At 54.3% G+C, this 21,712-nt stretch overlaps 1 protein-coding gene across 5 annotated transcripts in view; it reads left to right on the forward strand.

The window, feature by feature from the left end:
* The window catches only part of CABIN1 (calcineurin binding protein 1), a 99,968-nt gene extending 85,337 nt beyond the window's left edge, over positions 1 to 14,631 (forward strand). For 4 of the 5 annotated variants that reach the window (XM_064168862.1, XM_064168864.1, XM_064168863.1 and 1 more), the window contains exons 34-37: positions 767 to 1,058; positions 10,827 to 10,991; positions 12,528 to 12,754; positions 13,235 to 14,631. In XM_064168862.1, the coding sequence (XP_064024932.1) occupies positions 767 to 1,058; positions 10,827 to 10,991; positions 12,528 to 12,754; positions 13,235 to 13,378 (828 nt within the window). In that variant the 3' untranslated portion in view covers positions 13,379 to 14,631. The remainder of the gene's footprint in view (positions 1 to 766; positions 1,059 to 10,826; positions 10,992 to 12,527; positions 12,755 to 13,234) is intronic. The other variant, XM_064168865.1, reaches the window with a different exon arrangement.
* The last annotated feature ends 7,081 nt before the right edge of the window (positions 14,632 to 21,712 follow it).

The following is a 21,712-nucleotide window of genomic DNA, read 5'->3' on the forward strand; positions in this document are numbered from 1 at the left end:
ACAGCAGCCGAGGGTGGGCTCCTTGAATGCTCTGGCTCTTAAGGACAGCTTTCTCCTCCTTTCTCTTCCATCCCTTCCCACTTGAGGTAAAGTCATTGTGAGGGTTTCATCTCCTGTCAGGGTCTCTGTTGGCTTGAGAGGAACCTGGCTTAGGCTGGAGCTGAGGAGGAAGTTCTTCGGTGTGAGGGTGGTGAGACTGGCACAGGCTGCCCAGGGAGGCTGTGGCTGCCTCCTCCTTGGGGATTGGATGAGGTTTTGAGCAGCTGAGTCTAGCTGGGAGGTGTCCCTGCCCATGGTGGGGAGGCTGGAGGAGGTGAGCTGTGAGGTCCCCTCCAGCCTGAGCCGTTGCAGGCTCCTCTGATGTGCTGTGTCAGCGCCTTGCAGGTTCCCCTGGAGCACTGCAGAGCTGCTTGCTCAGGTCAGGGGGCTCTCAGCCTGTTCCCAAGTGGAAGCAATGTTGTACCCTTTCTAGGAGTCTAATTCCTGCTTAGTGCCAGGGCTCAGGGCAGTGTGCAGTGTGGTGAGGGACTGCTTAGATGCAGCACTGTAAACGTGAATGGGACTAAATGTGTGAGTGCTGCCTTGGTAAGCAGACCTTAACCAGCAGCAAATCCTCTGCAAAGGAGACTTCTTCACAGCAGTGACTGCTGAGTTCAAGTGCAGAGGGAGCTGTGCTATGTGCAGCTGGCCTGAAGCAGGTAGCAGAGGCAGAGGTGCTGGCAGCTCTTTCTCACTGTCTCTGCCTGCCCTGTTGTGTTCTGTGCAGGCCTCAGCAGAGACGCCCACGACGCCGAAGCACCCAAAGGACACCAGGGACAGCTTCTTCCCGGTGCTGCCAGCTGCACTGCAGCCTGCCCCAGCCAGCACAGAGACTGTGGCTCCTGACAACCTCCTCAGGCTCAATGATCTGCATTCCAAATCCAAGCCAGCCTCTTCCTCTTCATCCTCCTCCTCCTCAGCATCTTCAGTACCTGCGTCCCAGGAGTCACACAGAGACACTGAGCAGCTCCGGAGTCAGAGTGCAGAGGCAGCTCCCAGCATCAGTGACCTTGCACGGGGTAAGTCTCTGGAGGTGGCAGGCTCTGACCCTCTCTGCTGGGTTTGCCAGTGCCACCTACTGGGCCAGCTCCTGACTTCTGCTTCTGGCCCTTTTTTCTGCTCACTGGACCACAGGTGGAGGGCTGCAGTCAGAGCTTTTGTCTTAGCCCTGAGCTAGCCATGCCTGCTTAGTTTGTGTTTTGGTTAGTAGGGCAGGCTCAGAGAGTGACCTCTTGCCTGTGAGGTCATGGAATGGCAGCCTGAGAACCCTGGGGAGCTGGCAGGGGGGTTGGATCTGGATGGTCTTTATGGTGCCTTCCAGCCCAAAACATTGTCTCAATCTGTGACTTCTCCTTCTCCTGGGACCTTGGGGTCTGAAGAACAGGTTTTGTGAGGAGCAGCTGAGTGAGCTGGGGTGCAGCTGAGGGGAGACCTCATTGCTCTCTGAAAGTCCCTGAAGAGAGGCTGGAGCCAGGTGGGGGTTGGGCTCTTCTCCCAAGGAACTACCAACAGGAGAAGAGGAGATGGCCTCAAGTTGCCCCAGTGGAGGTTCAGACTGGAGATTAGAAGAAACATCCTCGCTGAAAGGCTTGTCTGTGTCTGGAGCAGGCTGCCCAGGGCAGGGCTGGAGCCCTCATTCTGGAGGGGTTCCAAAGACCTGTAGAGATGATGCTGAGGGCCATGGGTTAGCAGCAGACTTGGCAGTGTTGGTTGCATGGTTGGAGTCAAGGACCAGCCCAGTGGGTTCTGGGAAGCAGAGAATTTAGCTCTTGTAGCATAAACCCAAACCATTGCTTGATTTTCCGTAAAGAGGTGAGCCTTCAGTTCTCTAAAGCACTCTGAGTCTGGAGAAATGTCAGCAGTGGCTGGAGCTGAAGTGGTGGGCAGTCTGCATCTGACTGGCAAGGGCCTGGTTAGCATGATGAGATGCAGAGCTGTCACTGGGCTGCGTGTGTGGGGACACAGAATGCTGCTACAGCTCGCAGTTGGGGCACCAGCACCATTGCTTTGCACATGAGCGGGAAGAGGCATCTGGCAGAAGTTGAATGTTGGCAGTAGGTTATTTATAGCCCTGGTATGGCTGTGTGCAAAGTTGGAGCATGGCAAAGGGCTGAAGCAAGTGCAGAAGTGGGATTAGTTCTGTGGCACAGGCGTGCGGCTCCTGCGGGCTGCCTCCTGCGCTCGCTGCTGCGCAGCCTGCCCGGGCGAGGAGAGGAGGCAGTGAGAGGCTGCCTTGGCCTTCACTGCACCCACTGGCAGCGGTCAGGATCCTTCTGCAGGGCAGTGCTGATCCGCCTGGGGAACGAACTAAGCTCAGACCCAATTTCAGGCGTGCCTTGGGTGCCCAGAAGAGGTGGTGGTGCTGGTTCGTGGGCCACAGTGCGTGTGAAGGTGGCAGAGCACCTGCCGCAGCCTGTGCTTGCTTGCAGCCCTAGCAGGAGCAGTGTCTGAGGGAGCATCTGCTGCCCCTTGTGCTCACTCCATCTGCTCTCAGGCTTGAGCCCTAACACTGCTCACAGAATGCCACGGGCAAGTCCTGGGAGCCCAGATAGACTTATGAGCCATGCACCCTTAGCAGGTGTTGTGGTGAGTGACAGGTAAGGAGATGGCTGGAGAAGGAGGCCAGTGCCTGAGGTGCAGCAGGTCACAGAGCAGGGAACTCTGCTGGGTCAGCCCAGTCCCAGGCACAAATTCAGGCTAGCTGCAGAGCAGCTCTGAGGACTTGGGGGTGTTGGGTGCTGAGCAGCTCCCCAGCAGCCAGCAGTGCCCTCCTGCAGCCCAGCAGGCAGCTCTGTGCTGGCTGCAGCCAGAGCAGTGTGGGCAGCAGGGCAGGAGAGAGGATTGTGCCCCTTGGCTCTGCTCAGACCTCACCTCTAATCCTGCCTCCAGCTCTGCTGTCCCCAGCAGAAGCACACAGAGCTGCTGGAGAGTCCAGAGGAGGCCACAAAGATGATGGCAGGGCAGGAGCAGCTCTGCTGTGAGCACAGGCTGAGGGAGCTGGGGGTGTGCAGCCTGGAGAAGGCTCTGAGGGGACCTTAGAGCTGCTGCCAGTGCCTGAAGGAATCCTGCAGGAAGGCTGCAGAGGGACTTGTGCTGAGGGTGTCAGAGACAGGCCAAGGGGGAATGGTTTGGAGCTGAGGCAGAGCAGGGTTAGAGTGGAGCTGAGAATGAAGTTCTTCAGTGTGAGGGTGGTGAGAGCCTGGCACAGGCTGCCCAGGGAGGCTGTGGCTGCCTCCTGCCTGGGGCTATTGAAGGCCAGGCTGGATGAGGCCTTGAGCAACTGAGTCCAGCTGAGAGGTGTCCCTGGGCATGGTGGGGAGGTTGGAGGAGATGAGCTCTGAGCTCCCCAGGCTGAGCCACTCAGGAGTCTGCACTTGTAGCCCTGTGCACCGTGGTAAAGCAGCAGCTCCTCTGCACCTCTCAGTGGCTGCAGCCTCTCAGGATCCACCCCAGCTGCCCTCAGCCAGGTCTGTGCTTGCTCTCTGATCCCCTGCAGCCTCCCTGCCGCTGGCTTTCTGCCTTCCCCTGTCTGATCCTTGCTTTTCATGAAGCTTTGTGTTTTTCACACTGGGTGCACTCTGCAAACAGCTTTGCTGCTGAGTGCCAGCAGGGACTTTGCTGTTGGTCAGGGACTTCTAATTCCTTTCTGCCTGGTGCTCAGACAGTCTCAGTCAGTCTTGTCTGTCCCTCCTGTCCGTGGCAGCAGGCAGACAAGGCCTTGCTGTTGCAGCAGATCCATTTCAGAAGGCTTTAGCCCTGCATTTTATGTCTAGTTCTCATCTTTACCCTTCAGATTTGTTATGTTTTTTTTGTTCAGCCCAATGCTGTGCAGCAAACCCTTTGAAATCAAAGCTGGCATTGATTGTTTTTGTGCACCCATGTTAGACCAGGAGGAAGCAGCAGGGCAGGAGAAGCAGCAGCTGCCCAGCTGATAGTTCACAGCCAGGGGTTCAGTGCAGTCTGGGCAGGTTTTTGGTTCATAGAATGGCTTGGGTTGGGCAGGACCGTGGAGATCAGCCAGTTCCACCCCCCTGCCGTGGGCAGGAACACCTCCCACCAGACCAGGTTGCCAAGAGGCTCTCCAGTATTTCCCTGTCCCTCTTGATCTGGGCACTGTGCTCTGGGTGCAGCCTCACCAGGGCAGAGAGGAGAAGAACCTCCCTGAGCCTCTTCCTTCATCCAGGTCGTTGATGAATTGATGAATTAATTGAGCAGGAGTGGCCCCAGTCCTGACCCCTGGAGAGCACTGCCCTGCCCCTGTCCCACTGCTCACAGCCCTCTGAGCTCTGCCCTTCAGCCAGCTCTCAGCCCACCTCATTGCCCAGCAGTAACCAGAGCAGTGCCATGCTCTTGCAGTGCCAGCTTCTGCTCACCAGCTGCTGGAAATCCATTCAGGGGGCACCAGGACTTGTTCTGCAGCTTTCTGCCTGCAGAGTTAGCCTGACCCTTAACTTTGAGCACATGCCTTTGTGTGTCAGCTTTGAACTTGGCATTTCAGCCAAACTCTTCTTTCTACAGCTGTGCCCTGATGCTGGGCTTTGGGAGGTACAAATCATGGCAGGATGTTTGCAGCAGATTTAAAGACAGAAAATGTGTAAGGGGAGGCTTCCAGCTCTACCTGCTGCATCCTGTGGGGCACTGAAGGGTCTCACTGCCTGCTGTGGTGGGAGTATGGCTCGAGGGTTGCTGCCTTCATTCTTTCTTGCTTATCCAAGCAGTGCTCAGCTGAACCTGTGTGTTCCAGTGCAGCCTTTCCAATGATTTTGTAGCACAGTGTATGAGGAAACTCTGAGTTCCTTCAAATTCAACCTTTCCATGTCCTTTGCAACTGCTCTGTGGGGGAAAAAAAGCTGTAGTTGTTCCCAGCACACTGGAGGGTGAGGCAGATGGAATCCAGCAGATGACTGTATTCACATCACAGCCCCATCCAGGCTGGCACAGCCCCTCAGGAGCACCAAGTCCAACCTAGAACCCTGCTCTACAAGGTTCACCTTAAACCATAGCCCCAAGCACCACATCCAGGGTGGGTGACTCCACCACCTCCCTGGGCAGCTCATTCCAGTCCCTCACCACTCTCCCCAGGAAAAACTTCTTCCTAATGTCCAATCTAAAGCTCCCGAGCCTCAGCTTGAGGCCATTCCCCCTTGTTCTGTCTAAACTACCTGTGAGCAGAGCCCAGCAGTAGCCTCTCCACAGTGTCCCTTCAGGTAGCTGTAGACAGCAATGAGGTCTGCCCTCAGCCTCCTCTTCCTCACAGTAACCTTCCCCCGCTCCCTCAGTCGCTGCTCATAAGGTTCATTCTCCAGGCACCTTCACCACATTAGCACTGTTCTTGGGAAGTTTGCTAAGATGTTTACTCCCCTGGCTCAGGGAGCAAAGGATCAGACCCACTTCCACCACCACAAAAAAGCCCCAAGCTACCTTGTGTGAGGAGTGACAGCTCTGCAAGCAGCTGCTTGTGCTGTGCAGGGCCACTCACAGGGAAAGCAAAGCCCTTGTTACTGGCACTAGCAAAAGAACTATTTCCTAGGCTCTGTAGGCACACAGAGCCCAGGCCTGACTCTGATGGAGTGGGTGGAGGTGATGCAGAGCTGCATTCTGGCTCGGCACAGAGCTGCTGGGGAAGGCTCTGCAGAGGGGTGAGGGCAGGTATCTGCTGTGAGCCCTTGAAGCTCTTTGTTCATTTCTCCAAGCCTTTGCTTTTGGGATCATGTTCCTGCTCTGTCCTGGGGTTCCAAGCTCAGCTCCTCTGGTTTCCCTGTCATGAAATGTTTTGTGCATGCCCTTTGTGCTGCACTGCTGTGTGCAGCTCTGGGACCTCTGTCGCGAGAGATGTGGACCTGTTGGAGCCGATCCAGAGGAGACCACCAAGATGATGCCAGGGCTGGAGCAGCTCTGCTGAGAGGATAGGCTGAGGGAGCTGGGGTTGTACAGCCTGGAGAAGGCTCTGGGGGGACCTTAGAGCTGCATTTCAATATCTGAAGGGGACCTCCAGGCAGGCTGGGGAGGGACTGTTCAGAAGGGCCTATGGGGGTAGGACAAGGGGCAAGGGTTTGGAGCTGGAGCAGGACAGAGTTAGGTTGGAGAGCAGAAGGAATTTCTGCACAGTGAGGGTGGTGAGACACTGGCACAGGCTGCCCAGGGAAGTGGTTGAGGTCTTGTCCCTGCAGACATTCAGGCTCAGCCTTGCTGTGACCCTGTGCAGCCTGCTGTAGCTGGAGGTGTCCCTGCTGGCTGCAGGGGGCTGGACAAGATGCCCTTGGAGGGTCCCTTCCAGCCAGTGCAGTCTGTGACTCTGTGCTGTGATACTTCACGCTGCTGCTGTCAGGAGCAGGACAGCATTTTTCCAGGTGCTAGTCACAGTTTCTGGGCTTGCATTTCAGCTGCCCTGCAGCGAGGTTAGTGCAGGACTGAAGGATGGCTTGGAAAGGGAGTTGGAACTGGATGATCCTTGTGGTCCCTTCCAACCCTGACTGATTCTACGAGGCTATGAAATTCCACATCAGAGGTTTTATAACGCTGTAATGTTAATGTCTCTCACACTTGACAGCAGGACAAGATCAGATGACTCAGTGCCCAGTGCAGCGAGGCCAGAGCAGCCTTTGCTGCCTGCAAACTTTGCCCACCTCTGCAGCCTGCCGAGGCGGCGTTGGCGGCGCTGCCGTTTGCCGTTCCGCACGCAGCGGAGCAGCGAAGTGAATTGTCTGGGTGCAGAAGGGCTGCGGGAGCTGGGCGAGCTCCGTGTCGGCGGTGCGTGGATGCATCTCTGCTGTGCTCCCTGTGCAAAGGGAGCCCGAGACAGAGAACATTAACTGTGATGAAGTCATGAACCCGGGCGCCCGCTATAGGCATCTGCAAACAGTGGTTACCCTGGCAACAAGTGGAGAGGCTGGAGAGCAGAGCTGGAGTAGGTTGTTGCGCTGAATTGTTTTCAGCTTGTTTCCTCCTCGCTGAGGCAGGGAGATGTTGAAAGGTATGCCGGCCTCTTTCTCTGCTCTCTGTGCGTGTGCTCAGGCAGCCGCGGGGAAGGGGGAGGCTGAGGAACGACTGGGGACTGAGCTGGACCGCAGAGGGGCTCGGCAGCATAAGCAGTGAGGTACAGTGCAAGCCTGGGGGTTTGCTGCCTGCTTCGTGTGCTGTGTGGTGAGATGGGAGTGCTGGATGGAGCTTCTGTCCCATCCTCAGCCTGCAGCTGAGGAACTGCTGTAGAGCTTTGATGTTTAACTGGGCTTGCAGAGCTGCTGCTTGAGCACCTGCCAGGTGCCAGGGCAGTGCAAGTGCTGGCTGCTACCAAAAGCCTTGATTAGAAACGGCGCTGCTCAGCGCCTTCAGGATGTGCTGTGTGGCTATTCTGGTGCAGGATGTTGTGGCTCAGGAGTTGGTGGAGTCTTTGCCTCCCTGGGGAAAGTTTTGATTAGAAAAACTGGGACGTTGTGTTCAGGGCTTTGCAGCATCCTCCACAGGACAAACACCGAGACACTGTCCTCAGAATCTGCAGTAGGTAAGGAGCAGTAGAGATCCACTTCTGTGCTTCTTAATTCTTCTATTTGCTCCTCTTTGTAATGAAGAGGGGAAAAAAAGATCTAATCAATATCTGAGCACTCTGTTAGAGCACAAACAGCAGCAGCCTGAGAGGTGCTCCTGCAGCTGCACCTTCTTGTCACTTGCAAGAATTCGATGTTGGGTGTTCTTACCCCATTGCCTTTAACTTAGGAGCAGTGCTGCTCAAGTGGCTGTTCAGCAAACGAAGAGCAGAGGAGGACTGCAGACCTAGAGGAGAGAAGTGTTGGAGCCAGGCAGGGGGCAGGACAGGTTCAGTGTGTTTTAACACCCGGGACAGGTTTGGCTGCCAGGAACTGCTGCTGCTGAGTTTCTGCTGTGCCGAAAGATGCAGCCCAGGAGAATATTGCCAAGTGTGGGTTCCAGGAAGGCAGTGACAGAGACACACACTCAGTGTGCCAGGCTCCTGCCCTTTTGCTGCCATTCCCTTCTGGGTGAGAGGAAAGGCTGGCACAGGATTTTATCCCAGGTAAATTGAATTTTAATTAGATCTTAAATACTTCACCAACCACCTGCAGGACAGGGAAGATGGAGGTGGGTGTGAGTGTGCTGACTGCTGGTGAAAGGACATACCGGAATGATCCTTAAGGTCCCTTCCCAGCTAAACCAATCTGTAAATCTATGAACCTGCATCTTCTGGCCTGCAAATTGAGCTTCCCTGGTCTGGAATTCCTGTGGCAGAGGGGCAGCAGCTTGCCCTCACAGCTGGAGCATGCAGGGGAGCTTTGAAACTCCGCTGCAGTGGTGGTTAAAGGTGCTGATGGGGTTGTGTTCCTTGGGGTGGAAGAGCAGCCCTGCTCTTGAGCAGCCTGGGCTAGTGGGAGGTGGGGAGGTGGCAGGGGGGTTGGAACCAGATGATGTTTAAGGTCCCTTCCAACCCACCCATTCTCTGAAGCTATAAAGCAGTAGCAGTCTTGCAGCATCTTCCTGGGGACAGGCTGCTGGAGAGCTTTTCTCAGTGGGGCATAGCTGAGTTCAAACCAGCTTAAGAAGTGATCTGTTTTATGAGGAAGCAAAGATTATAATCAGCATAAGAGGTAGAGTTTTGTCATCAAACAGTGATGCAAATCAGAGTCCTCACTCCAAGTGGGGAGCTATAAAGCCTCTAATGTAATTCTGCAGTTGAGTTGCCTCAGAACTGTTGTCAGCGGCCGGGCTGAGGCTGGAGGGTTTGCAGCTCAGGTGCATGCAGCATTGGATCTGCTGAGTTAGTGACTGCTTTGTGTTCTGGGCTGTAAGGGGATGAGGAGGACTCTGTTAGTACTTACCCAAGGTACTTAAGACTGATTCTGGAGCATTAGAGTTTCAAAGGAGCTGACTTCTTAGCTGTCTTGTAGGAGACTCTTCTGAAATGCTGATTTTCAGTCTTGCTTCTTTCCAAATGTTGATGGAATGCTTCTTCCTGTCCCCTGATCCAGTGTCCTGTAGCCATATCAGCGTGGGGGTCTTCTGGGTTGAGACTGCAGCTTATGCTCAGGTGCTGGCAGTGTGCTGGGATCTGTGTGGTGCCTTCAGGCCACCTCAGGGCTGATCCTTCTGTGTCCAGTCTCTAGTAGTGTCAGCATGTGGTTAAGTCCTCCCTGTGCCTGGTATAAAGGGCAGGCAAATGGACAAATGATCCTTCTGCTGTCCTCTGCTTCTCAAGGAACCAGGAGTTAGGACTTTCCCAGCCAAGACTGCTGCAGCTGGGCACGTCCCAGGTGCGCTCTGTTCGTTCCTGCCTAGGAGCAGCTATTCTTTTGCTGCTTCCAGTGCTGCATTTGGAAGTATCTGTGGAGAGATGTGCAGGGGAGTGCCGAGGAGGAGAGCTGCATTCTCCTGCACCAGCCCTTCCCTTTCTGTGCTCTCCAGTGAGTGGAACATCACAGAACAGAAGCTGCCTGTGATTTCTGCTGTAGTGCCTGACCTTTCCTTTTCGGGAGCTCTCTACTAGCAAACTCCTTTATCCTAAGGCTCTTACTGCCTGGCAGCCCCAAGTGTAGATGATGGCTTCTTTACCAGGGGAAATTAGAGGATGGAAGAACTTCCAGCTTGCTTTGGTAAGCCTCTTTTGGTACAAATGCTTTGGGAAGCCAAGAAAATCTGATTGCATTAAAAACGGAGCAGCCTGCAAGCTGCACTGAGCTGCCTCTGACTGAGCTGCTGGGCTGCAGTGTTGTCTTCATCCTTGTCTGCAAGGAGAACCCTGCTACAGCAGGATGTGCAACTCCAAGTTTTTGTCTGCACTGATGAAGGTGAAGTGTTTGCAGCACTCGAGGGGGTGGCAGTGTTCTCCCAATGAAGAAAAGTTGAAATGCCTCTTCCAAGGCATCAGGCTGACAAAGCCAACATGAATGTGGAGCGTGGACACAGAAAGGGGTTTGGAGCAAGTTAGACTGGGAGGATGCATTGCACCTGCTGGGCTGTGCCAGCTGCCTGGGCACATCTCTGTAAACAGAAGGGAATGCAAGTTAGACTGAGGCAGTCCTTTGGTTTTGAAGGATATCTTCATTTCTATCAGAGAGTGAGAGCAGGTTTGTGTGTCTGGAGCCCAGGGAGGCTGAGCTGCTGTTTTGGGTTGCCCTCCCCACAAAAGGCACTAGCAGCTCCCAGCAGCTCAGTGAGAACCACTCCAGTTGTGCACAGTCTGCAGCTCAGTGTGGAAGCAAATCAGTGTAACACTGTGCTCCTGGGCACCCTGAGCCCTAGCATGGCAGCAGGGGGCAGTTTCAGAGGGATGTGGTTATGGAGGTGCCTAGCAGGGAGAGGTGGGCACTCAGAAGGGCTTGGTGTTGGCTTCTCAAAGCCCAGATCTGGCCCTGTTGCTGGAAGGTCACAGTGGTTGATGTTACTGAGCAGCAGGCTGGCAGCTGTGGCTGCAGGTCAGAGGGGCAACCATCAGCCGCTGTGGGCTCAGCGTTTAGGGGCATGGCTTGTGCCCTACACCTGTGACAGGGCCTTCAGCTCTGGCATCTCCAAAGGAGGATGGACACTCACTTGTGCTTTTCTTGCAGGTGTGTAGGGAGAACAAAACTTCTTTTGCTTTTGAGTGACACTGCTGTGAGGAGTTGGCAGTGCTGGCGCCGAGTGTGGGCAGTTGGCGTTGCCAGCGCAGTCATCTCATGGGTTGGAAGCAGACCAAGGGTTAAAAGCAGCATTGCTCCCCGTCGGTTAGGCTGCAGGAGGACTGAGGCTTGGAAGGAGCTCAGGATGTCTCTTAACCTGTGAATTCTGTCTCCTTACTGCAGAGGAAGAGGAGCTCGAAGTGCCTTTGGAGGGGCTGGGCTTTCAGCAGCAGGAGTCGCGGCTGTGCCAGCAGATGCAGATGGCCACTGTGGCACCATCCCCAGAGCCTGCGTGCTGGCAGGTGGAGCCGGTGGCCAGCACCAACTCGGCACATGTCTGCTCCCAAGGTAGCAGCTTTCTGTGCTGCGGGGGGTGGGCAGCTACAGACCAGTCTGTGGGCATGGGCTGCTTGGGTAGTTGTGGTGCCTGCTCCTCAGTTCCTCTGCCTGCCTCCTAGGCAGGGCTTGCAGTGTGAGTGTGCCCTCAGCCAGGTCCTGCTCTGCAGTGTGAGTGTGCCCTCAGCCAGATCCTGCTCTGCAGTGTGAGTGTTCTCTAGAGCAGGATTTCCCTGTGAACTGGGACCTTCCAGAGGACAATATGACAACACTTTGGCTTACCCTGCTGGAATGTTTAGCAGAAGGAAATGATTTTGCACAAAAGCTGAGTCACTCAGCCTGGGTAAACATCCAGCCCAGCTCTACAGCAGTTGATGCCTTATCCCAGAGGGTTTCACTGGTGTTTTCACTGGCAGATGTAAAGCTTGGCATGCCAGGGGGGCACACTCCTGTTTGGGGTGTCTGTGTGAGAGGCAGGCTCTGCTGTGTCTATTGCTGCAGTGTTTCTGGCACTCTGCTCTGGAATCCTTGCTGCCCTGGGTGGAAAGCCTGCTCAGTTGTGGCAGCTCTTCCTTCTGCTGTGCAGCTGAGAACACCCAGTTCCATTTTCCTTCTCTTAGCAGTTGGTTCCAGTGCTGGGTGGCTCTCAGCATAGCGTCAGGAAGCTGCTGCCATTTTGTTCTGTTGTGTTTGAAGTGGCCATGGCAGCTCCAGAAACCTGCAAGGGATGAGGTGGGCAAGGTTGCATCTGAGAAAGTGTAGAATAGCTGCAGCTGGTGTCAGTCTGAGGCAGGTTTGGGTCTCTTCATTCATGCACCTCTAGGAAATGTTACACAGGCTCCACGGGAGTCAGGAATGCAGAAGTCTCCTTCAGCAGCTGCTCACATGAAAGCTTTGCTGCTGCTTCCTGCTCTGTGTGTAATAGGTTGTGCTGTGGTAGTGCTAGGGAAGGGCTGGATCCCCCTTGCCTGAGCAAGTTTGCATTGCAAAGAGCACAAGCTGAGACCCGTGGGAAGTGTGGGGATGCTGCTGCCAGCGTGGGCATGGCCACACCAAGGAGGGGTTTGTGCCAGGCTGTGCAGAGCAAGGAGGAAATCTTGGTGGACACTTTACTTGCCCAGGAGCTGCTGTCTCAGGAACGAAAGAGGCACTGCTAGGGTGGAGGAAAGCAAGGCTCAAGTAGCTTTCTTTGCTGTGTTCCAGCCTGGAGAGGCAGAGTGCAGGGAGGAGCTGCCCCCTGAAGCTTGGGGCAGCTGGGGTGTGGCAGCCTCTGACTCGGTGCTGAGGGGTCAGAGCTGTGCTGCCACCTGCCCTGCTTGCTCGGCTCCGCTTGGTGCTGCTCAGCAAGGCTGTCTGCTTTGGTTCTTACTGGTCTCCAGCTCTGACAGGTTCTTGAGGCACTTTCTTCTTTTGGAGCCTTACCTAGAGTAGGCTTGAAGAAAGGCCTCTGGACCAGCCCTGTGTGTGACACTGCCCTGCCCCCGGGCAGCTGAGGTCTTGCACAGCTTCCTAACAGCTTGCTTTTTTTCCTTACTGTTTTCTCTGCAGCCTCCAGTTCCAAGCCTGAACTCAGCTCCACTTCACAGACTTTGGGAAGTCAGCAGAGCAAGACAGATGGCACCCGAGTCAAAACTCGCATTCTGCCCAACATGCCAAAGCTTTTCATCCCCTCATCTGTCACCAAATTTCCACCTGAGATCACTGTCACTCCACCCACTCCCACCCTCCTTTCTCCAAAGGGCAGCATTTCAGAAGAGACCAAGCAAAAATTAAAGGTAATAAAAGGGAAACAGTAATTACTTTTTAGATCATTGCTTTTTTATCTTAATCCTCCCCTCGATAAAGTACACCAAAGGAGCAACAGTTCTGCTCCTAGCCAGACGTAGGGTAAGTAGTGGAAGAAGATCCTGGCTGGTACCAGCAGGAGCCCTGCTTCAAGGACTGGTGAAACATTGGCCATGGGTGAGATCACAGCTACCTCTAGTCCTTACCTGAGGAAATTATAGTCAGAAGAATGGGTGAGGGAGCCAAGAGCAGCCACTGCCATCCTTAGGTGAGTGGAAGCCACCAGAGTAGTCACTGTGGGGAAGCCTGCTGGGCAGTGTTCTGTTGTTAGCCATGAGGGTGCCATACCTTCTGTGGAGGTCAGAGAGGTCCTGAGTGTGAAGGGATAGCGAGCAGTTGGCTTTGTCCCTGTGCCCATGGCTTTGTCCTGACTATTTAGCTATATTCTCTCTCTCTCTTTTTGGGGTCAGTCTGCTATTTTGTCTGCTCAGTCTGCAGCGAATGTAAAGAAGGAGAGCCTTTGTCAGCCAGCTTTGGAAATCTTAGAGACCTCAAGCCAGGAGTCCTCACTGGAAAGTGATACTGATGAAGATGATGACTACATGGACATATGAGTGAATCCTGGCCATCATCAACACCAACCATGCAACCATTCTTCTTGCTGCCAGCGTCTCTGGCAGCCGAAACATCTTCGCTGGCATTGCTCTCCATCTAACTGGCATCGTTGTGTGCTTCACTTGTCATTCCCTTTGTTCTCACCACTGCCACCTGTATTGCCTTCAGACCCCTTGCCATTCTCCCCATCATGGTGCTTGACAGACAGAATGATTCCCAGGCACTTCATTCCTTTGGACCATCACCTTGAACTTCAGGCAACACAAGGATGTCCTGAGCTGCAGTTCATATTTCTCTGCTGTTCCTGCTCCTGCAGTCCGGAGTCCTGGGAGTCACTCCAGCAGCTCCCCTCTGTAGCATTTTCCTCCTTTCAGTTGTCTCTTTGCATTTTCCCTGGTGGTGAAGCTTTCCTCCCAGCAGCTCAGCAAGCTGATGTGTGTCTGGCTGTGCCATGAGCAGTCCAGCAGCTCCTTTCTAACTGAACTGAGGAGGAAAAATTTGCTGAGCTGGGTGAGGCTTTCATGGCATCAAGAAAGTCTTTGGCTCCATTGTGAGCTGAGAGTCTGTCAGCTCCTTGGCACTGGAACCTGACTGAGTGGCAGCAGGCAAAGAACCAACTTCTGCAGGCAGGCAGAGAGCTTGGCCTGCTGCTCCTGCTCTTTTACGCCCATCTTTGAGGTCCAGCAGAAATCACCTACCTGAGTGTTGGCTTAAAGAACTGATCTTTCCAGAATTGTCTTACAGTCCTTTCTCTTCTAATGCCTTGGACAAGCATTTTGAGTTGGGGGGGCAGGGAGGAGGGGGGGCTAGAAGCTATTTTTATGGTGGTATTGCAAACCATTTGAGTAATGTCTGTTTTTTACAGAGCGGCACACAAAGCTGTTTTTTATCTCTCTGCAGAGGGACTGCTCACAGTTATTTATATGAGGAAATAATGGTAATAAAGAGCCTTTTTTTTCTACTGAATGTTAACTTTGTAAAATACTGAGTGCAAACCATGCAAAAAACACCCCCCAAGCCCCACAACAAGCCCAAGTCCCAGACTATATATACACACACATGCACCCACACAGATATAGATGTGTCTGTACATACATAGATGGATGTAGATGAAGACAAAATGCATCCAGCTTGCAGTGGTGGATTGCTTTGTGCTGGGGGGTGGATTTCTGTACAAAAGGCAGAGCTTTGTAGAAACTTTGGCTTGGGTTGGTTTGGTTTTCTTTTTTTTTTCTAATAAAGTTGGAATGGATTCTTGTCTCTGTGCATCTTCAGAGGGCTTCCACCCAGGAGCTTTCGGTTCCCTGGACTGCAGGAATGGACACAGGATGCCAGGAGCTGGAAGGGACCCAAAGAGATCAGAGTCCAACCCTCTGCCAGAGCAGGACCGCATAGTCCAGCTCAGGGCACACAGCAACACATCCAGACAGGCCTGGGAAGGCTCTAGAGAAGGAGACTCCACAGCCTCTCTGGGCAGCCTGTGCCAGGGCTCTGGGACCCTGCCAGGCAAGAAGTTCCCCCTTGTGCTGAGCTGGAGCCTGCTGTGCTGCAGCTTCCATCCATTGCTGCTTGTCCTAGCCCAGGGAGCAGTGAGCAGAGCCTGTCCCCCCTCCTGACCCCCAGCCCTCAGAGATAGTTATAGACATTGATTAGGTCCTCTCTCAGTCTTCTCCAGACTCAGCAGCCTCAGGTCCCTCAGCCTCTCCTCCTCAGGCAGTGCTGCAGTCCCCTCATCATCCTCATAGCCCTCCCTCAGACTCTCTCCAGCAGATCCCTGTCCCTTTTCAACTGGGGAGCCCCAACCTGAAGGCTGTGCTCAGGATGGGGTCTCACCAGGGCAGTGGGGGTCGGGGGAAGCCTCTTTCTTTTTTTGGAGCCTCCCAGAACCCTCCAGTTGGGAACCTCTCAGCTAATGTTGCCATCAGTGCCTGCACTGGGTGCACTTCCTCTGCCCTGCCTTTCCCTTTAATCCTCACCCATGAGCTCTCTGCTGCTCTTGGCCAGCTCCCCTTGGGGGGTAATGGGAGGTGTCCCTGCCGCTGGCAGGGGGCTGCAGCTGGATGATCTTTAAGGTCCCTTCCTATCCAATGCATTTAATGATTCTGTGAACCTGCTCCGAACTCTTTCACCTCCGAACTCCAGAGCTGCTGAGGTTGGTCGATGCTGTGTTCAATTTCTGACCTGTTTCTCCTCTGATCTTTTGTCCCCTTTATGCTCTTGGGTAGCTCAAAGGACTGTTTCTTGAGCTCCAGAAGTCCCTGAGACTGAACTGCACAGGTCACCTTCAAGCTCTGCCCTTCTGCTAATGACTCCACAGTGTCCTGCTGAGCTGTGTGCCGCCTTCCAGAGGGGTGCTGCTGCTGGTGTGCCCTGAAGGAATCTCCTGCGAGTGTGAAGTCCTCTCTGTAAGTACAGCTCCTGTAGCTCTGCAGATGAAGGAGCAGAAGCTGCTCAGACCCCTGCATCCTTTGGCTTCTGATGTCTGGCTGAAGCACTACCCCTGCAGTTACTTGGAGCCAGAAGCTCAGCTCCTTACCGCAGAACTGCCATGCCTGATGGAGTCTCCTGCAGCCCAGCAGGGGAATTCTCTGGGAATTTCAAGGACAGAAGAGTTGTGGTGAAACTGCAGCTAGGAACAGATTTACCTGGAACCATCCCTTTGATTTCAGCCTAACCCTGCTTGTGAAAGCTTTAAATCCAACCACAGGCAGGGCCCAGTGGATCAGGTTGCACAGCAAATGCAAGCACAACATCTGTGCAGGATTTGCTTCTGGAATCTCTCTGCCCCAGGCAAATCAAAGCAGCTCCTGCACTGTGTTGCTGTTGCATTTGTTTGCTTTGGGTTTGCCCCTGAAGCCAGAGGGTCAGGAATGTGCCTGAAGTGAACCCGGGCCAGGTCTGTGACCAAGTGGGTTGGGGTTTGTTGTTTGCTTGTTTGTCTTTCCCCTGCCGGTCACTGATTCCAAAGCAAAGCCTTTTGGCTGCTGGAGAGCCAAACTGTGGAGGCTCTCCCAGGCAAACAGCAAAAGCATTTTTGTTCCAAAGCAAAGGCAAAAGCAGGCATTTTGCAGTGGCTGTTGGGAGCAATTAGTGGCTGTTTGCTCAGCTTCCTGTGCTGCTGCTGAGCTCTGTTTTCACACAGGGTAAGAAGCCTTCCACTGCTTGGGGCTGCCATTTGGCTGGGTGATGCAGCTGCAGCCCCTGACACAGGCTTGTGTCACCTATGTATGGCTAAGCATTTCTGAGGCAAGGCTCAGTGTTTCACTACTGGTGCTGAGCACAGCTGAAGCCACTGCCTGCTGCTCTTCAGAAGCTAACCATGTTCTGTTCCACAACCAAAACAGCAAATGAGGAAAGGTTCCAGGTTCTCTGCCGTGGTTTCATCATTCACTAGGGTCTGTCACTTGTCTCTTGTTTGGCTCTGCTCTTAATGACAGTGACATTTCCTCATGAATAATGAAATACTGTCTTCTGCAGCCAAAACAGACACCATATGGCCAGGGAGAGAGGGGCCAGGAAAAGAGGAGGAAGGCATAGCAGGCATGGAGGCAGAGCTGGGGAGGAGACAGAATGGAATGGAAACAGAGGGACCAGGTGAGGACAGGCAAAGTCTCACCAGCCAGCAGACCCAGGGAGGTTCTCCTCCCCTCTGCTCTGCCCTGGTGAGACCTCATCTTGAGCACTGCCTTCAGTTCTGGGCTCCCCAGTTGAAGAGGGACAGGGATCTGCTGGAGAAGAGCCCAAGGGAGGGCTATGAGGATGGTGAGGGCACTGCAGCACTGCCTGGTGAGGAGAGGCTGAGGGACCTGAGGCTGCTGAGTGTGGAGAAGAGAAGAATGAGAGGGGATCTAATGAATGTCTATAACTATCTCTGAGGGCTGGGAGTCAGGAGGGGGGGACAGGCTCTGCTCACTGCTCCCTGGGCTAGGACAAGCACCAGTGGATGGAAGCTGCAGCACAGGAGGTTCCAGCTCAACACAAGGGGGAACTTCTTGCCTGGCAGGGTCCCAGAGCCCTGGCACAGGCTGCCCAGAGAGGCTGTGGAGTCTCCTTCTGTGGAGCCTTCCCAGGCCTGTCTGGATGTGTTCCTGTATGCCCTGAGCTAGATTGTGTGGTCCTGCTCTGGCAGGAGGTTGGACTCTGTGATCTCTTTGGGTCCCTCCCAGCCCCTGACATCTGTGATCCTGTGACCCAGGGTGGAGGTAAATGCAGTTGCAGCAGTGGTGTTGGCATTCCAGTGAAGGTGAGCAGTGGTGGAGTGTGTGCAGCTCCTGTGTGTGGTGTTACAGCACAGCTCTCTTCTGGGCCTGCAGGCTCCTGGCATGGCCTTTAAGGAAGGAGAATGCAAGAGAAATGAGATGCTCAGGAGAAGGCTGGGATGGGTGGAGGAGCTTCTTGCTGAGGATGATAGGAGCTTCACTGTGTTGTCCTTTCTCCTGGCTGATGACCAAGAATCCACTCAGCTCTGAAGCAGGTGTCTAGATTTTGGGAGTGACCTTTGGTACTGTGCCCAGAGGCTCTTTGAGCCCCAGCTGCATGTTTGTGAGAGCTTCCCTGTGGGACTCTGAGCTGCTGTTGCAGGGCACAGGGCATTGAGCAGTGCTGCAGACCAGCGTCTGAGGTGCTGCCTTCTGGAGGGAGGACTTCTGCTCACTTGAATGGTTCTTTCACATCAGCACTCCAGGCAAGTGTCAGCAGAGATTTAAAGCCACCTCTCTCCTTGGGCAGGCATTTCCCTGCCTGCTATTGTCTGTCTGGCACGTGTGGGGCTGGCACCCCATCAGCAAGTGCTTGCTGGCCAACTCCAGAACCCTTCTTTCACAGGCCTCAAAGCTGTCCCAGAGCTCAGCAGCCTCTCTGCAGCTCTCTTCACATAATGTGTGAAGCTGTCTTGCAGCCTGTGCTTTCCTTGGCCACAGCTGGGGCCTGAGAGGCTCTGCATGGCACATGCACATTTGTGCATCTCCCCCTCACACACCATTTGTACCAGGCCCAGGAGCTGCCTTCCCTGTCTCTAGGAGCTTTGGTGCAGGCTCAGAGAGCTACCTTGCATGCTCAGGTGCCAGAGCACAGAAGCTGTGGCTGGCAAGGGGAAGGGCTGCACAGCAGCTCAGGAAGGTTCTGTGCTGTGGGTGCATGGATGGAGCCCTACATATGCCTGTACGAGTAGGAGCAAAGCATGTGGCAGGTCCTGCTGGGCAGTCTCAGGGCTGTGAGGACATCTCTGGGACCCCAAGTTGTTCTCCTGTCCTTTGGGATCTGCACTGCTCTGGCAGCACTAGAGGGGGCCCTAGGACAGGGAAGAGAGAGGGGAGCAAAGCAACCCAGACCCCACACCAAAGTCTCCCCTGGAGGGCTGAGTTGCACTGCTGGCGTTAACTCCTCGGGGCCTTCTGCCCTGCTGCTCATAGCAGCCTGGCCCCAAGCAGAGGCAATGAGCACCCTGCCAGGTAACAGGGTTTAGGCTGGCAGGCAGGGAGAGGGCTGGGGGGAGTGGAGCAGAACTAGAAATGGGCAGGTTCAGGAAGTTCTTCTCAATGAAGGTGGTGAGAGCCTGGCAGGGGTTGCCCAGGGAGGTGGTGGAAGCCTCACCTCTGGAAGTTTGTAAGGCCAGCCTGGATGTGGCTCTGAGCAGCCTGATCCAGTGTGAGGTGTCCCTGCCCATGGCAGGGGGCTGGAGCTGGATGAGCCTGGAGTCCCTCCCAGCCCCGACACCGCTGTGGTTCTGTCCCATTTCTGGCCATAGCAAACCCAACAAGAGCTGATGGTGTTAGCATTGGTCCTGCAGCTCAGCAGAGGACAGCTCTGCTGCAGCCCTGGGGGCTTAACTCCCCCTTCAGGAGCCTGCTGCCTGCCTTCTGTTTCCTTCATGTGCAGCATATTGTCACAGGGACAGGGAGGTCTCTTCTGATGGTGAAACTTGTGTGGAAGGGCTCAAATGATGCCTCCAGGCTCATGGGTGTCACTCCTGCTGTTGCTGCAGCGGTGTGGGGCTGTGCAGCTGAGCCCGGGGCAGGTGTAAATGTGCAGCTCCTGGGCCTGTGAAGTGCTTTGGGAAGCTTTCAGTGAAGTCAAAGCTTTCACAAAAACCTCTGTGGTGATGAAGGAAGCAATCTGCAGCTCTGGGGCTTGGCAGACCTCCTGTGTAGCAGTTTGTGTTACCTGAGGGAGGCAGGAGGTGAGAGCAAGTGCTGCAGGCAGCCTGCAGACAGGCAGAGGAGAGGGGATGGGAGATGGAGCTCAGGCCACCAAAGCCCCTTCTAGCAAGGGCAGCAGTGAGCTCAGCCTTCTGCCTGCAGTGAGGGCTTCTCTGTGCCATGTGGCTGCAACCCCAGTGGGAGGAACACTTCACAGAGTCCGAGTGCTGAAGGAAGCACCAAGTCAGCAGACAGGGTAAAGAGCAGGCTTTGCTCTCAGGTCAGATGTGGATATCCCACTCAGGATTTCTGTCTCACTCTGTTTCCTCTCTCTTCTCTTTCAGAGACCCTGCAAAAACCCCCACTGGATCCAGTATAAGTGGAATACAAACAGAGTTCCTGAGTGGAATAAGCTTAGGATAACCAGAGTGGAACACCTCCCTGGAGGTGTTCAAGACCAGGCTGGATGAGGCCTTGAGCAACCTGTGCTGGTGAGAGGTGTCCCTGCCCATGGCAGGGGGGGTTGGAACTGAGTCCCTTCAGTTCCAACCCAATCTGTTCTATGAATCTGACCCTGGCAGCAGCTCCCTGCAGAAGCTTAAACCACTAAGTGCTGTATGAAGGGGTGGCAAAGCCAGCACCCTCCCTGCTGCTAACCACCTGATGTGTGCTGTCAGACACTTCAGCCTTCCCCTGAAGGAGCAGAGTTTGGGTTTGGGTTTGTTTGTTCTGTCGAGCTGTTTGTTCTGTTGCCTGTCTCTACATGTGGTTGGCAGGCACAGGTTTAGGCTGTAAAGTGCCAGGCAGTTAGAAACTTCTTTTTTCCCTCCCATCATAAAAGCCAAGATTGTGTTTTTAAGAACAATTCAGGGGCAGACTGAAAGAGTTGGGGCTGTTCAGTCTGGAGAAGAGGAGGCTCCAAGGTGAACTTATTTGTGGCCTTCCAGTATCTGAAGGGGGCTACAAGAAAGCTGGGAAGGGACTTCTTGGGCTCTCAGGGAGGAATGGAGCAAAGCTGGAGGTGGGGAGAGTCAGTCTGGACATGTGGAGGAAGTTGTTGAGCAGGAGAGTGGTGAGAGGCTGGAATGGGTTGCCCAGGGAGGTGGTTGAGGCCCCATGGCTGGAGGTGTTTAAGGCCAGGCTGGCTGAGGCTGTGTGCAGCCTGCTCCAGGGTAGGATGTCCCTGGGCATGGCAGGGGGGTTGGAACTGGCTGCTCCTTGTGCTCCCTTCCAACCCTGACTGATTCTGTGATTCTGTGATTGCTGAATTAGGAGAAGTCTTCCTCATGCAGCCTGCATTAATCTACCCCAGCACCTTGAGCACAGTGCAGTCACTGCACACCTCTGGTGCCCTGGGGCCAAGTGGACCTTGTCTGTCAGAACGATTTGGATGGCTCAAAGCCATGCCTCATGCCTTGGGTTTCTCAGGGAACTTCCATCACTCTGTTTGAGCCATTTGAGGGCCTGATGTTCTTTGAAGCATTTGTCCACTCTGGTGGGGCTCACATGGAATTTATTTTTCTAAGCACATCTCTCCAAAATGATGCTGAGCTTTTATATTCACAGCAGGGAGCACTCTGGGCTTTAAATATCCCTTTAATCACTAAGGATGTAATAAAAACAAGCAGAGGTCTTTGAGCTGCAGAGTGTTACCCAGGGAAAAATCTTCTCTGGAGCTTCCAAATGTGACCTGAAGAGACAAACTGGGCAATAAAATCCCCCAGCTATGGACCAAACCGGCTAAGAGTTGGTCTGTAGCTGCCCAGCAGCAGCTGAGGCGTGGAGGAGGGGGAAAAGCCATTCAGCACCTCCAGAGCCATAAGAGCCAGGCCATAAACACTTCACAATCTGCTGGGGAGGGGGAGGGAGCCTTGGGTCTGGGACGCTGACAGAGTTTGTGCCCTGGCCCATGCCTGCAGCCAGGAAGGAGCATGAGGAGTTTGCTTGTCTGAGGAGAGGAGAGGAGATCACCTGGGCAGGCTGAGCGAGCTGGGTATGGGTATTGTGAGGAAGAGGAGGCTAAGGGCAGACCTCATTGCTGTCTACAGTACCTGAAGGGACATTGTGGAGAGGCTGCTGCTGGGCTCTGCTCATAGGGAACTGGAGGCAGAACAAGGGGGAATGGCCTCAAGCTGAGGCCTGGGAGGTTTAGATTGGACATTAGGAAGAAGTTTTTCCTGGAGAGAGTGGTCAGGG

Source organism: Pogoniulus pusillus, chromosome 30 (genome assembly GCF_015220805.1).
Source record: "Pogoniulus pusillus isolate bPogPus1 chromosome 30, bPogPus1.pri, whole genome shotgun sequence".
NCBI classification, from domain to species: domain Eukaryota; kingdom Metazoa; phylum Chordata; class Aves; order Piciformes; family Lybiidae; genus Pogoniulus; species Pogoniulus pusillus.